Here is a 15,001-nt window from a genome sequence, read left to right on the forward strand (position 1 = left end):
TTAAATAGAAAAAAAATAAAGAGTAAATCAAACTGTGAAGAGAAGCAGGTTGAGCAGTAGGCAATAGTTCAAGAAATTTCTGTAAGACACAAAGCAGATGAAAGGATGTTAATGAGCCATGGAAGACAGCAGTGATTAAAGGAAAGGCATTATTCCTCACAAAGAAAAACAAAACCAATAAAAAAGTTATGGCACAAACAAGAAACAAACTTATTCATTTATTTTTATTTAATTAATAGAATATAAGGAAAGAGACTCTTTAGAGTCCTGAGACTGGAAACATTTTCCATCAAGTGACACATGGGTCATTACAGAAAAAGAAATTATAATCTTAACACTGTACTTGTTTCAGCAATAAACAATATTTACATGCTCATAAGTGATTGTTGGTTTTTAAATTTTAGATCAACCAACAGGCGAAGCATATTTTACTATTGTTACTATACAAAATATGAATGTTACCAAACTTCACATTGTAAAGGTAAACTGACCGAATTAGAAGGTAGAAGGAATAAAGGTTTAGAACTAAAACACACAAACACACACACACACACACACACACACGCACACAAAATTTCCTGGAAAAAAGGTGGCTAAATTTCCATTTTTCAGTTGGGAATCAAAGATAATGTCTAAAGGTGATAAGTCCAGAAATCAGCATATTATTATTCAAAGCTACTCACAGAATTAAAGTTTAAAAAAATTTTTAAAAGTGGTTGCCTTTAGAAAGTTGTCAAAGACTACCAAGGTCATATCAGAAAAACTCAAGAGTCAACTTGAAGGGACTCCTACTGGCTGAAGATAGGATAATCTGAGCATTGAAAAGAACAAGGTAATGGATCGAAACATGAAATATGTGATACTCAAAGAAAAAAAAAAACAACCTAAAATGCAATTTTCTTATTGGGAAACTTTAGGGGATGCTAGGGAACCAACTCACTGTACTGAATGAACATTATTAAGAGAATTAAGTATTTATCTGCCTTTCTCTGTACCAAATATACCTTAGGGTAAAGTAATTCTTCTTTATAAAAAATCTGAGCTAAGAAATTTAGAAGGAATGATAGAATATCACCATTCTGCAACCCCCAATAACATAATAGATCTAAGCAATGATCCTCAATGACTACTAAGACCTTTCTGTTAAAAAGTGATCAGAGTGATAGAGCTAACCCTTATCTGTGAAGTTTTGAATTTATATTGTTTCTTCCCATGTACAAAAACCCATTTTTTCCCTACAATTATTATTATTATTTTTTTTGCATTCGGGGTTGTAAAGGAAAGCAGAATGTTTTATCATGATTTTGCTTCAGCAACTTTGGGACAAATTAAAAGTCCTAAACTGGGGGGAGGGGAGAAGTGATGAGGTTTTTAGACAACAGCCAACAAACAATTCAAAAGGAAATTAAGAAAGCAATTCCATTTACAATGGTATTTAAACGAATTAAAAACTCAGGACTAAATCTAACCAAGGAAGTGAAAGATTTGTACACTGAAAACTACAGAACACTGCTGAAAGACATTAAAGATCTAAATAAATGGAAAGACATCCCATGCTCATGGATAAGAAGACTTAACATTGTTGAGATACAATACAAAGTGATTTACAGATTGGAAACAATCTCTATCAAAATTTCAACAGCTTTTTTCATAAGAAATGGGAAAGCCAACCCTCAAATTCTTATGAAATTGCAAGGGGCCCTGACAAGTAATAACAATAATAATCTTGGAAAGAAATATAGCTGAAAGACGCAAACTTCCCAATTTTGAAACTTACTACAGTAATTAAAACAGTATGGTACTGGCATAGGGACAAGATACACGGACCAATGAACTAAAATAGAGAGCCCAGAAATAAAGTCTCACATATATGGCCAGTTGATTTTCAACAAGGGTGTCAAGACTATTTAATGGGTAAAAAAACCTAGTCTTTTCAATAAATGGTACAGAGAAAACTGAACATCCACATGGAAAAGAATGAAGCTGGACCCTTACTTTATATTAATACCATATACAAAAATTTATTCAAACTGGATCAAAGACCTAGACTCAAGCAAAAACTGTAAAACTGTCGGAAGAAAACACTGAGATACATCTTCATGACACTGGACTTGGTAATGTATGGATATAACAACCAAAAGTACAGGTTAATAGAAGAAAAAAATAGATACATTAGACTTGATCAAAATTAAAAACTTTTGTGCATCAAAGGATATTATCAATAGACTGGCAAGGCAACCATGAAACGGGAGAAAATATCTGCAAATCATATATCTTGATAAGGGATCAATATCTAGAATACATGAAGAACCTGTATAATCCAACAAGAAAACAAACAACCTTGAACCGACATTTCTCCAGAGAAGATATACAGATGGTCTATAAGCACATCAAAAGATGCTTGATATCACTAATCATTAGGGAAATGTAAATCAAAATCACAATGAGACACGACTTCACACCCATTAGGATGATTATTGTGTGTGTGTATGTGTGAAAAATAAGTGTTGGAGAGTACATAGAGAAACTGGAGCCCTTATACATTGTTAGTGGGAATGTAAAATGATACAGGTGCTGTGGAAAAGTTTGGTAGTATCTCAAAAAGTTAAACATTGAACAACCATATGATCCAGCAATTCCATTCTGAGGTAAATATCCAGAAGAAATGAAAGCAAGGACTTGAACAGATACTTGTACATCAATGTTCATAGCCAGCTTTTTTTAAAAATTATTTTTCAATTACAATTGACATACAATATTATATTAGTTTCAGATATACAACATAGTGATTAGACATTTATATACCATATGGAGTGGTCACGCTGATGTCTAGTACCCATCTGATACCATACATAGTTACTATAATATTATTGACTATATAGTCACCTCATTCACAACAGCCAAAAGGTGAAAACGATTCAAGTGCCCATCAACAGATAAATGAATAAACAAAATGTGGTACATACATATACAGAATATTACTCAGCCATAAAAAAGAATGAAATCTGGTACATGCTACAACATTGATGGACTTTGAGAACATTATGCTAAGTGAAATAAGCCAGATACAAAAGGGCACATGTTATATAATTCCACTTATATGACACACCAAGAATAGGCAAATTCATAGAGACACAAAGTAGAGCAGAGGTTATCATGGGCTGGAAGGAAGAAAGAACGGGGAGTTATTGTTTAATGAGTGCAGACAGAGTTTATGTTGAGAGTGATGAAAAACTTTTGGGTATAGATAGTGGTAACAGTTACATAACACTGTGAATATAATTAATGCCACTGAATTGTACACTTACAAACAGTTAAACTGATAAATATTACATTATATTTTACCCCATAAAAAAAAGAAAATAAAAAGCTGATGACTTTATAATGGATTAAATCAGGAACCCTTTGATCAAAAGGAGAGACAACCAGAGATGGTGCTTTTGAAGTGATGCAATAGGAAATATACATCACGACTGACTGGCTATTTCATAATAAGGAATTATGGTTGATTTTTTTACATGTGATAATGATACACTTCTGTTTTTAAAAATGGTATTTTTGTTTAGCAATTATACTGAAGAATTCCCAGATAATATAAAAGTGTATCTGGGATTTGCCTTAAAATAATACAGTGACAGGGAGTGAAGTGGATAGGAGTATGGATGAAGGAAGGCTGGCTTTGGGATGAAAACTGTTGAGACTGGTTAAAGGGGGTATAGGGTTTCATTATACAAGGTAAAACAATTAAGTTCGCGAACTTGTTGCAATGATGTTGCTAACCTTTTTTGATATCAGAGGGATTATTCATTACGAATTTGTACCAACTGGACAAACAATTAACCAAGTTTACTATTTGGAAGTGCTGAAAAAGCTGCATGAAAAGTTAGACGACCTGAAATTTTCACCAACAATTCATGGCTCCTGTATCATAACAATGCACCAGCTCACATGGCACTGTCTGTGAGGGAGTTTTTAGCCAGTAAACAAATAACTATATTGGAACACCCTTCCTACTCACCTGATCTGGGCCTCAGTGACTTTTTTCTATACCCGAAGATAAAGGAAATATTGAAAGGAAGACATTTTGATGACATTCAGGACATCAAGGGTAATACGACGACAGCTCTGATGGCCATTCCAGAAAAAGAGTTCCAAAATTGCTTTGAAAGGTGGACTAGGCGCTGGTGTCGGTGCATAGCTTCCCAAGGGGAGTACTTCGAAGGTGACTTTAGTGATATTCAGCAATGAGGTATGTAGCATTTTTTTTAGGATGAGTTCGTGAACTTAGTTGTACGACCTCGTATACTAGTCCCTTTGCTTTGAATGTTTTAAATTTTCCATAATTAAAAACTTCAAAATGGTACAAGAAAGGGGGGGAGGTTCTTGCCTTCATTTTAAATCATTCTGTTTTCTGATTTTATTTCAACCAACGTATGAATTTTGTTTAAGAGAAAAAAATTAGGTATAAGATGAACATAGACTTCTGTTAGATTCCAGAATATCAGAACTAGGTGATACTTTTTAAAGGTTAAAAGGCAATTTTAAGAAAAAGAAAACTTGTAATATTTAGTGGCTAATAACCTTATGGAATTAGGTATATCAAAAGGTAGTAGATTGTGAAAAATGTATGAATATATCCATATATTTCAGAAGGTTTACACAAATAAATTATAAATAGAAAATCTTAAATGATTTTGAAAGGAATGACCCATAGTTTATCTTTTAAGATTAATATTTTCCATAAAAATACTGGTACGTTCAGACAGAGCGCTGCTCTAGATCGCCTACTGGTCAGTTTCAGTAGCAAGTTTTTTATGACCTCATAGCTACTTTCTTATCTAGGTTCTGGGACACGAGTTTTATAAGAATGGACATTTTCAAGTAATACAACAGATAACTGAATTCTATGGAAAAACCATATAGGGACTAGCTTTGCCAGAGCTACAGGAAAAACTTAGTAGCCTAAACCTAAGAAAATTGAATATTACAAAGACCAAACCCTTTAAACAGTTTATATTAACAGAGAGTACAGGTATCTCATTTTTATTATTTATCTTACCTTTAGAGTTGCTCCCACCCAAAAAGAGTAACAGGTGTCTACAGGCTTATTTGGTCTTCCATGATAACCATTTTGTTGCCTCATTATACACCACCTCTTTATCCTGTTCAATTCTTTTTCTGAAAAAACTTCTTCTAGTTTACCCATGAGGCACAGTGATGCAATGCCACAAAAAGTTGATCCTCCTGTTAATCGAAACAAGCAATACTTTAAACTTCAAATCACATGCCTAGGAAAATAATATAAAACGGTTGGAGGAAAAAATATGGTATAATAATTCTGCAACAATGAATTAAAAGTAATTTAAATTTAAAAGACAATTATGATTTTTAAATAGCTCCCAAGCACTGAAGTCTTCAGTATTAATTTGATGAAACAAATAAAAAAACAAACTAATTTAAAGCTGTAAGAAACATTTTACTAATGAAAATAAGTAAGGCTTGGGGAGAATAAGGAACTTGTTCAAAAATTATATGGTTAATAGCAGAGTTGAAACTACTAAACTACTAAAATGTTGGACTACTATTCCCTGTCTAGGACTCTACCACCTGAGTCTGATTTTAATTCCCTTACAAACAGTATACTGTTTATGAATTGAGGTTCCAATGCCTGAAGCAACAGACTAATTTTCACATATAACATAAATAAGCTAGAAGCTGGTATGCAGATATGATACCTAGTCAGCTTAAGAAATTTAAGGAAGAAAAGTTTGAAGGGGGAGAGAGTTTGGGTGGGGAAGAAGAAAACTAGCTGGAAGTAGAGCATAGTATCTATACACACTAAGGTAGACTGAATAATGCCACCCAAGGACATCCAGGTCCTAATCCCTGGAATATGTGCATGTTACCCTATATGGCAAAAGGGACCACAAATGTGATTAAATTAAGGATCTTGAGATGAGGAGATTATCTCCGATCATCTGGGTGGCCCCTATGTGTAACCATAAGTGTCCTTATAAAAGGGGGGCAGAGGGAGATTCAACTACAGAAAGAGGAGGCAATGTGACTATAGAAGTAGAGTGGACTGATGTGGCAACATGTCAAGGAATGTTGGCAGCCACCAGAAGCTGAAAGGGATAAAGAAGCAGAATCTCCCCCAGAGACTCCAGAAGAACCAGTCCTGTCGACATCTTGATCTGAGCCCTATAAGATGCAGTTCAGACTTCTGGTCTCCAAAACTGTAAGATAATAAATTTGTGCTGTTTTACACTCCCTAGTTTGCAATATAATGTTACAGTAGCCATAGGAAAACAATATGCTCACAAAGGTAATTACTTTTCTCAGGAAATGAAAACTAGTATTTTTCCATAAAGAAAACAAACAACACTTTCCATGGGCACTCTTTATTGTTAACTCCAAACAATTTGAAAATATTTATATTTCCAATTTATTGAAATCAATCACTTAGTGATTTTTTACTAATTTCAACTATTTAAATGGATAGTTCTTAATATTCCTCATATGCAACTTTCCTTTTGGTGTTACAAAACTTGGATGTATTCTCTGGAAAAGGAAAAGGGAGCATTCACTATAGAAAATTCGAGGCAGCTATCACATCAAAAACTGTCATTAAGAACTATTTAAATTTTAGAATTTTTCCCAATTAGTTGGAGATCTACGTTAATCATGAGTGAATTAAAACAAAGTAAAAAAATTACAATAACTTTTCAGAATAATTTCTATCAAGCAATTATCAATCTTATTTCCTCTTTAATATCAATCTATTTACTCTTTAATAACACAGTACTTTCAATTTCTTTTTCATGATAATCTGGTCATGACTTCAGGTATTATAACACCATTAAATATAAAGCCTCTAATATGTTACTAAAACTAACTGCTGAAAAGTAAATAAAATGAGGCATTTCATCGTAACTCTCCAAATTACTTGTTAGGATTCTTTAAAGCAAACAGGCACAATTCAAAGTAAAAATGCTCTTTGCCCAAATCACCAGATTCTAAAAATAATAACTTCTGAAGTTTGGGCTCTGAGTAGTCAAAAGCAGTTATTACAAAGTCTGTGTTTTAAGGTAAAATTCATTCACCAACATTTACAACTGCGAGTTTTTTGTTTTACACAAAATTCTAAAAAACTAGTTCCAAAAACCTGTATTAAGAGCAGTATGTTAGAAGAGTGTTAGTAGCAGACATAAAAACAGCATGAAAAAATAGGTAACATCTTGACAATCAGTAAGTTAAGAAATACTATAAAACAGCAGGAACAAGAACTCAAATAGAATATCCTCTGGGGGCTAAATAGGATTAGGTCAACGATTCCTACAAGCTTCAAAAAACTTCAAGAATATTACATCATTATATTAAAGTACAATACAAAAATTGCTTCTCATAGTAATGATCTGAATTCATTGAGAAAAGGTTAAATTGTATTCATTATACCCTCGTTGAAGAAGGTATGACAATAACCTTTCGTATCAAACGTATGTAAAAGTAAAAATATTAAGGCACATACAAATAAGAGAGATATTTCCACCTAAAATTGCTAAAAGTTTGCCACCTAAAGTAATATGCTACAGTGATATGAATAATTAATGTATACAGAATATTTCAGTCATCAAACAGCACAGTTTGACGCTGTTTGAGGAGAGACGATAGAGGTTCTCTCTCCCCACTTCTTTCAAGTGCAGGCTAAAGGAGGTGTTCTTGACTAGTTCTGTATGCTATGATTGACATATTTTACAGTTATAACTTATTGCTCCCATAAGGTTCTACAGCTCAAATTTAAGCATTTTCTTAGTATTTATTTGTATATACCAAATTATCTGAAAGAATCTATGTTCTCTGAATTGTATTTAAGATGGCCAACAAACATAGCTAGAGATTAAGCAGAAAGCTAAATAATGAGGTACATAAATAAGTACACCATTTTACAGCTGAACATCACATAAAAAATGTAAAGTGAGGTAAATTCAAAGAAGTTGAATGCTTAGAGAAAATGCTTAGACCAAAGAGATTTCGCTGTTTCTCTTCTGGATTAAAGATAACAGCTATTTTACAAGAATCATGAGTCAAATCAATTTATCTGAACTTTTATGTTATGCATTCTGAGAGAAAAAATAGTTTTAATACTAGCAAAGCAGGAAAATCCAATTCTTCCAAAACATAACTGTACTGTCATAAGAGAATCACTACAATAAACAGAATCATCACATGACCATGACCTGGAATGGTACAATGTGCCTGCTTAGTTTTCATGACAAACGGGCTCCAGGCTATGCAGTAGTTAGAGAAGAGCAGATGAATGAAAAAGAAAACAACAACAATATATTAAATAACATTTAGGCTGCAAAATGAGGAAGAAAAACACATGAAGATTATTATCAAACTGTAGAAGTACACACCGCAACTTCAGCCTTCTCAGCTCTGGGATGCACAGAGGGATACAGGATAACCTGTGCGTCCAACACTTACTGAACAACTACAATGTACAAGGGCACATGGAGTTGACATGAATAAGACATGATCAGCTTACAATCTAGCAGAGAAGATAAGATAAACCGAGATAAGCACCATGAAAATGGAATGAACCAAGTAATACGAGAATAAAGAAAACGGAGAAAATTACTCAGGGCTAGAGGACAAAAGATGATGAAAGAGAATGTGACACTGGAACCAGGCATAGAAAGATGGGTAAAACTCTGAAGGTTAAGAAAAGGGAAACAAGGAAAAGCAGGTGGAGGGGAAGCATTTCAGGCAAAGAAAAAAGAATATGAGTAAAGTCCACAGGTGAAAAGGCATGTGAGAACACGTGGAGAATACACTTTCTCTACAGTCTAAAATGAATGGAAGGATCACTCACATGTTTGTCTACAAAACTAAGCTGGAACTGGATCATTGAGAACTAAACTAAGGGAATTAAACGTGGGCAGAACGGTACTGCTGTGCAAGCACAGGGTTTCAAGTAGGTTATGACACCTAGTATGTGAGCCGTCTAGGTAAGTTCAATTCTCTGAGTAAAATGACAATAATTATTGTGGTAGTTTTGTACTGTAATAACCTGGTTAAGCTAGAACTCTCTACATGGCCTCAAGTTAGAGAAATCTGTGTATTTGTAAGGTGGAAGTAAAGCAGCAGCCACTGACCTGGCGGCTTTTAGGACAGGTTAAGAGACAAAGGCAGAGGTACTGGGAGATTTCAGCTTGACCTTATTCTCCCACTTATTGGAATCCAAGTTCTTCTTACTTTTTGCCCTAGTGACACCAGGCCCATAAGGGGCAACTCACAGACTCCCCCACCACAGCCACACACTGGGAACTGGACAGGCCTGGCTCTCCAGATTCCCCTGCAAGGTCCCACTTATCCATCTACGCCAGTGCTTCAGAAGGACTTGTCAGTGACTTCCCCCCCATCCACCACCCACCCTTTTAGGCCCTTACTCCTCCTCCATCTTCTTCTACAATGGTGTAAAATCTTACTCCTATAATAAATCCTTATTCTTTAATATTCACAGTGGTTTTGCTTCTCTGATTGCATCTGACTAATGCAAAGATACCTCCTCTCAGAGGGCTAGTATGAGGATTAAATGAGACTACACAGTAGCTGGCACAGAGCAGCTGTTTAATAAATGGATTGTTTTCCTTTTAGTCTGTAGATCAAAGATTATAAACTGGTCACCTATAGGGAACAAGTGGTTGACAGGTAAAGTAAACAAAAACAAAAACAGAACAAGAGATTAACCACCCAAAATTCTGGATTTCTGACTTCTCTGAAAAATCAGTAGATCTGGCAGCAGCAGTTACACATTCCTGAACAACAAGAACAGGGTTGGGAGGAAGAAAAGAGGAGAGCAAGGTTTTAAACGTGTAGCTTGAGCTGCTGAACTGATACCAAGGTAGACATCCCCGGCAGGCAGATGGAAAGGGAGCGATGCAGCTCAGAAGCAACGCTACATATGTGGAAACACAGCCCGGGTGCCATCAGCACAGGGATGATTGATAAAGTACCAGCCGTTGGTTCATTCACTATGTGCCACACGTGTTATAGGTGTGGGGGATACAACAGGGAATGAAACTGGCCCAATCTCTGTTCTCATGAGGCTTACTATATGTGAGAAGAGACAGACAATACATAAATAGCTAAAATAGAAGGGATATGGAGAAAAATAAAGCCAGAAAGGGGGATAGGGAAGGGTGTGTGTTATGTGGTTGGTTTGCGATTCTATTTTAAATAGGGAGTGTGTATGTGGGTGGTTTGCAATTTTAACTAGGAGGCTTATACAAAAATATCATTTGAGCCAAGATCTAAAGGATGTGAAACAAAGCCAGGTGTGTCCTCGGGTTGGCGGTGGAAGATTCTACATAAAGAACAGCAAGTACAAGAGCCCTGAGATTTAGGAAGATGAACTATCCAAAGTAAAGAAGAAAGTTGGGCTAAGGTAAAGGGGTCAGAGGAAGAAACAAAAATGGTGATGAAGCCAGAAAAACTTGTCAGGAAGCAGGATAAGAGGAATGTGATGTTTCAAGAAAGAAGAGGGAGACGTTAACAGCTTCAAATGCTTCAATAAATAGAAGATAAGAAATAAAGAGACATTGGATTTGAAATACAGATCATTCAGACTTTAAAAGAGAAACTTTCCTAAGTTGCTGAAGGCTTACATAGAAAATTAAAGAACAAGCCATTTGTGTGGAAAGGCAAATAGTATATTTGGACAATTATTCTAAAAAAGATTAACAACAGAAGAAAAAAGGACGACACAACGACTTCACAGGGTGGCCAAACTGTAGGGCTACTTTTTAGCAAGAGGTTTCACTTGACAGTGTAGATAGTGATAAAATAAAATAAAAAAGGAAGCAAGGCTACATCCAAGTCCTCTAGAGTAGCACTTCTCAGCCTATCTAACCTCACAGCACACAAAGAACAAGACTATCTGGTATCTGCAGGGTGTGCTGGGATGCCCCGAGGAGGGTGCTCCTGGCCACAGGACACCTTACCAGGGGCTCCAGACACCCAAGTCCTGCTTGGCTGCCCCAGAGGCTCAGGGAGTGACAGCCTGGCACACCTAGAACCCATCTGCGGTACATGAATACACAGCAGCACTCTGATTAGAAATCCCTCCTCTAGGGCGTTGGCCTCAAACCTACCAAGCCAAATACAGAGATGAAAGGAGGATGTAATAAGCTTTTTGGCACGAACCACTCTACATCACTGATGATCTTGATGGGTACAATTCTACTCAAGTCATACGGACTCAAAAATCACTACTTGTGTGACTCAGCAAGATTTTTTTTCTGGACAAGATCCCTCAGAGGATACTGTGTTTGAGCAGTCCTCTATGTTCCACACCCCAGAGAACGTAATCCCAATTTCTTGGGGAACAAGTGTCTGTCCCACAGGTCTACTCTATTGGTAACGTGTCTTCTCAGCCAGAGAGCTCATTAACACCCTGTGTAATTGTGAGCAATAGACCCTGTCTTCTCAGAAATAATTATAGATGCCAGATTTCCTCTTTGTGCAACTACAAGTATTGCTGACCAGTGACATAACTGCTATTGCCAGCTTGCTCCACCTCCAATCTCACACAGACTCAGGCAGACACAAGAATCACGGTGTCCTAATTCCAGTTTGGCATCAGTTGAAAATCCAAGACAGTCTGCTATACACTCTTTAGTGACACATACTCTACAAATACCTACATTGAAGGGGGGAGTCCAGATGTGACAGAGGAAGGAGATACCTGATAGGACAGGTTCCAGCGGAACAAGGATATGGGGTTGAGGAATATATGTTAAAAGTATCTTTTTATACATGTTTAATAGTTTATAAACCACTTTATTCCCTATCTCTTATAATCCTAACAATCTTAAAAAAAAAAAAAAGACAGTTATTTCTACTCTGTTGATGAGGAAATGCTCAGAGAGATTAAATGAAGAGCCAAGGTCACACAGCTAGTGTCAGAGATGAGACCTGAATCCTGATCTGTTCTTTCCACTTTGTCACACTGGCAGAAGGATGGACACAATAGATGAATGCAAAAAAACTGCTGTGATGAAGAGGAAACAAGTTCACTCAGAAAGCCTCCTTGATTTGGCCTCTTTCTTTTTAAAAAAGGAGTATGGAAGCTTCTCCATGGAAATAATCAATCTGAAAGAGTTAAGGCGATTGATGTGCTGACAAGCTGACTATTCTCGTTCTGCCAAGAGTGGGGAAAAACGTGAAAGGAGAGATTGTATCAATGTATGTACTGAACATATGCTATGCAACAAAATGTTTTATGTCTAGGACTTAGAACAATTACTAAGGAAGGTAAAGAAAAAATTTTAATTTCTTTACAAATTCATTCATTCATGTTTAATATTCTGCAGCTAGCCTTTTAGTGTTATGCCAAAGAAGAAAACTTGCTGTTTTCTAAAATATCTTAAGAAATCATCCCAAGGTATTTTCATGTAGCTCCCACTTGAAAAGATTACTAGAAAATATTATATGAATGTTCTGGTCTAAATAATCTATGAATGAATACTGACCTAGAAGAGGTTCAAATTGGCACAACTGTGTCAAAAGAGAGAAGTAAGCAAGAAGATTATCAGATTGCACCAAGGGCTGCGACAAATTTCTGCGGTCCTCCATGTTGAAGACACCATGATGATATTTAAAGGAACAAAAGAAACTACGTGTTCATTTATTTTAAGATGCCTTACCATGAGATTCAAGTCCAGCTCCCTGTGCCAACCCATTGTCATAGGACTGAAAAAGAAAAACATTGTTCGGTTTAATACGGAAATAATAACAAGTTAAGTTGTCATTATGCTAATTTTTTAATCTCTTGAACTAATTTTATTTCTCTTTTATATCTTCCAAAATATATACTCTTTCCCAAAAAGAAGTAGATGTAGGCATTTTCAAGTACCTGATCTAGCCTTATTCATGACACCAAATTACTCAACTCACACACCAGGCACATTCTGAGAATAGATTGTTCAAAGATGGCGCATCTACATATTCAATTTCTATCCACTGAAAAGCCCAACCCTTATTCCTCTCCCACTTGCAAGTATACATGTGTTTAAGGAAAATGTAAGGATTTTATACTCATAAAACATTATAAACATGAAACAATTTTGAGGCTTTTGGGTAGCTGAGGATAACGGCGCCTGCCTAAATTTGCATCTCCCCACTATCTACAAAATCAAAACAGAGTAAGAACAATACAACTATCTAAAAATGAAACCTTAGCAAAGCTGGAAGACATGCTCAAGCTTCCAATTACCTGTCTATAGAAAAAGAAACGTCGAATCCCAGCAAGCCATCTCTCCCTCTCCTAACATACTTTTTCAGAGAGCAAGGGCAATCTGAAAAATCATGAGGAAGAGATAGGAGGGGAGCTAATGGCAGGTCTGAGACGGATCTAAAACCACTGCCTGAAAGAGAAAGTCCACCCTAAAGGTGAAATACAGGCAGTCCTTGCTTTGCACAGTTCCAACATGCACATTCCAGGTGCCATTGCTTAAACAACACAATATGGTTCAAATTTCAATAACCACAGTACATTAACCTTAAGCAATTGCATAAAACACAAACTTGCTGCTAGCTTCTCAGTCCACAAATCGCTACATAAACAATAGATCATCATGACAAGTGACCAATCACATCACCCTCTTCAATGTCTGTTAATTTGTCACTGCATGTTATTCAGTTCATGCAGAGACAGCATAGTGGGTGGTTGTGTTGTCTCTTTCTCTTAGTGATGAACCTACATGACAATTTACAAAAAGGCATATAACCAAAAGAGGTTATGAAAGTGACCACCAAACATGAAAGTGCAGTAAAGAAATGAAAAGCAATAATACTGGAAGTGAAATTGAGCCCAAACATAGAGTTACAGAAGAAATAGCTGATCATGGGAATGCTGACGATGCTGCTGTTTGAACTACACATGCAGTCAGAAGACCTCCGTGAAGGCAAGTATCTTTATAGGTGAGGAAAGTGGTTGTGATGAAAAGAATGAAGATATTCTAGAGAAGTGATGCTGGCAAAAAACTTCACATAAAAGGAACTCTGAGACATACTGCATAACAATGAAAATGCAAAGGGTAAAACGTTGGAAGCTGAAACAAACTTAAGAGTATAATAATCACATTTACCAAGACAGAAAAGCTGCTCACTCCATATTGTAAGTTATATAATGAGAAGAAGCAAAGCACTATTCAAATTACTCTTGATAAATTTTTTACAAAGAAAACACTTTAATTCTCAATATTCTTAATGCTTTAAATTACAGTGTACTAAATATTGGTTTTACCATTTAAAAATTCTCTATACATTTGCATCTGACAATAAGAGTTTTTAATGTTTTGGCAAGAAATTGTAAAGATTTCTTGATGATTAAGATCACTTTGCATCCTTTCAGCTTGTTCAATCATTACGGTATGGCACTACCATGCAAAGCGAGGACTCACGGAACTGAAAGAGTTCTGGTAAAGCTGAACACTGCCTATAGGGAAGGGACTTCAGAGAGTGCAAGTCAAGGTGGCAGAAGGACATAACTCTGGTGAAGACAGTTAAAAAGGAAGGGAGAAGGGCCCTTGATTGATCAGGTAATAAAGGAAAACTCAAAAGAGCAAAATTTAGAGACCTGGGAAACAAAAGAAAACCTCTCTCCTATCAGAAAAATCACAGAACTCTCAAACCCTTCCCCCACCACTAACCACCACCCTCCCCCCACGCCCCAAACACCCAACAGTCATTAAAGAAATCAAATTTTTGTTTCTTTGCTTTCAAATGGAAACACAGCAATCAGACATTTTAGCGTTATGAAAATCTGCCTCAACCTTCAAAGAAGTGATAAAACGGAAGAAAACTGTAATACAGCACCCCAATCTCAATTATTAGGTTGGTGCAAAAGTAATTGCAGTTTTTGCATTGTTGAAATTTGCCATTAGATACTGGAATATATTCTTAAATAAATGTGGTTATGTCATACATCATTTTA

The 15,001-nt window shown here is 36.0% G+C and overlaps 1 protein-coding gene across 3 annotated transcripts in view; it reads right to left on the reverse strand.

Moving 5' to 3' along the window:
• Nucleotides 1-15,001, reverse strand: part of PGGT1B (protein geranylgeranyltransferase type I subunit beta) — a 52,030-nt gene that overhangs the window by 9,997 nt on the left and 27,032 nt on the right. For all 3 annotated transcript variants that reach the window (XM_033110638.1, XM_033110635.1, XM_033110637.1), the window contains exons 6-7: nt 12,711-12,756; nt 5,060-5,244 (exon numbers count right to left, since the gene is read on the reverse strand). In XM_033110638.1, the coding sequence (XP_032966529.1) occupies nt 5,060-5,244; nt 12,711-12,756 (231 nt within the window). The remainder of the gene's footprint in view (nt 1-5,059; nt 5,245-12,710; nt 12,757-15,001) is intronic.

Source organism: Rhinolophus ferrumequinum, chromosome 7 (genome assembly GCF_004115265.2).
Source record: "Rhinolophus ferrumequinum isolate MPI-CBG mRhiFer1 chromosome 7, mRhiFer1_v1.p, whole genome shotgun sequence".
Classification (NCBI taxonomy): domain Eukaryota; kingdom Metazoa; phylum Chordata; class Mammalia; order Chiroptera; family Rhinolophidae; genus Rhinolophus; species Rhinolophus ferrumequinum.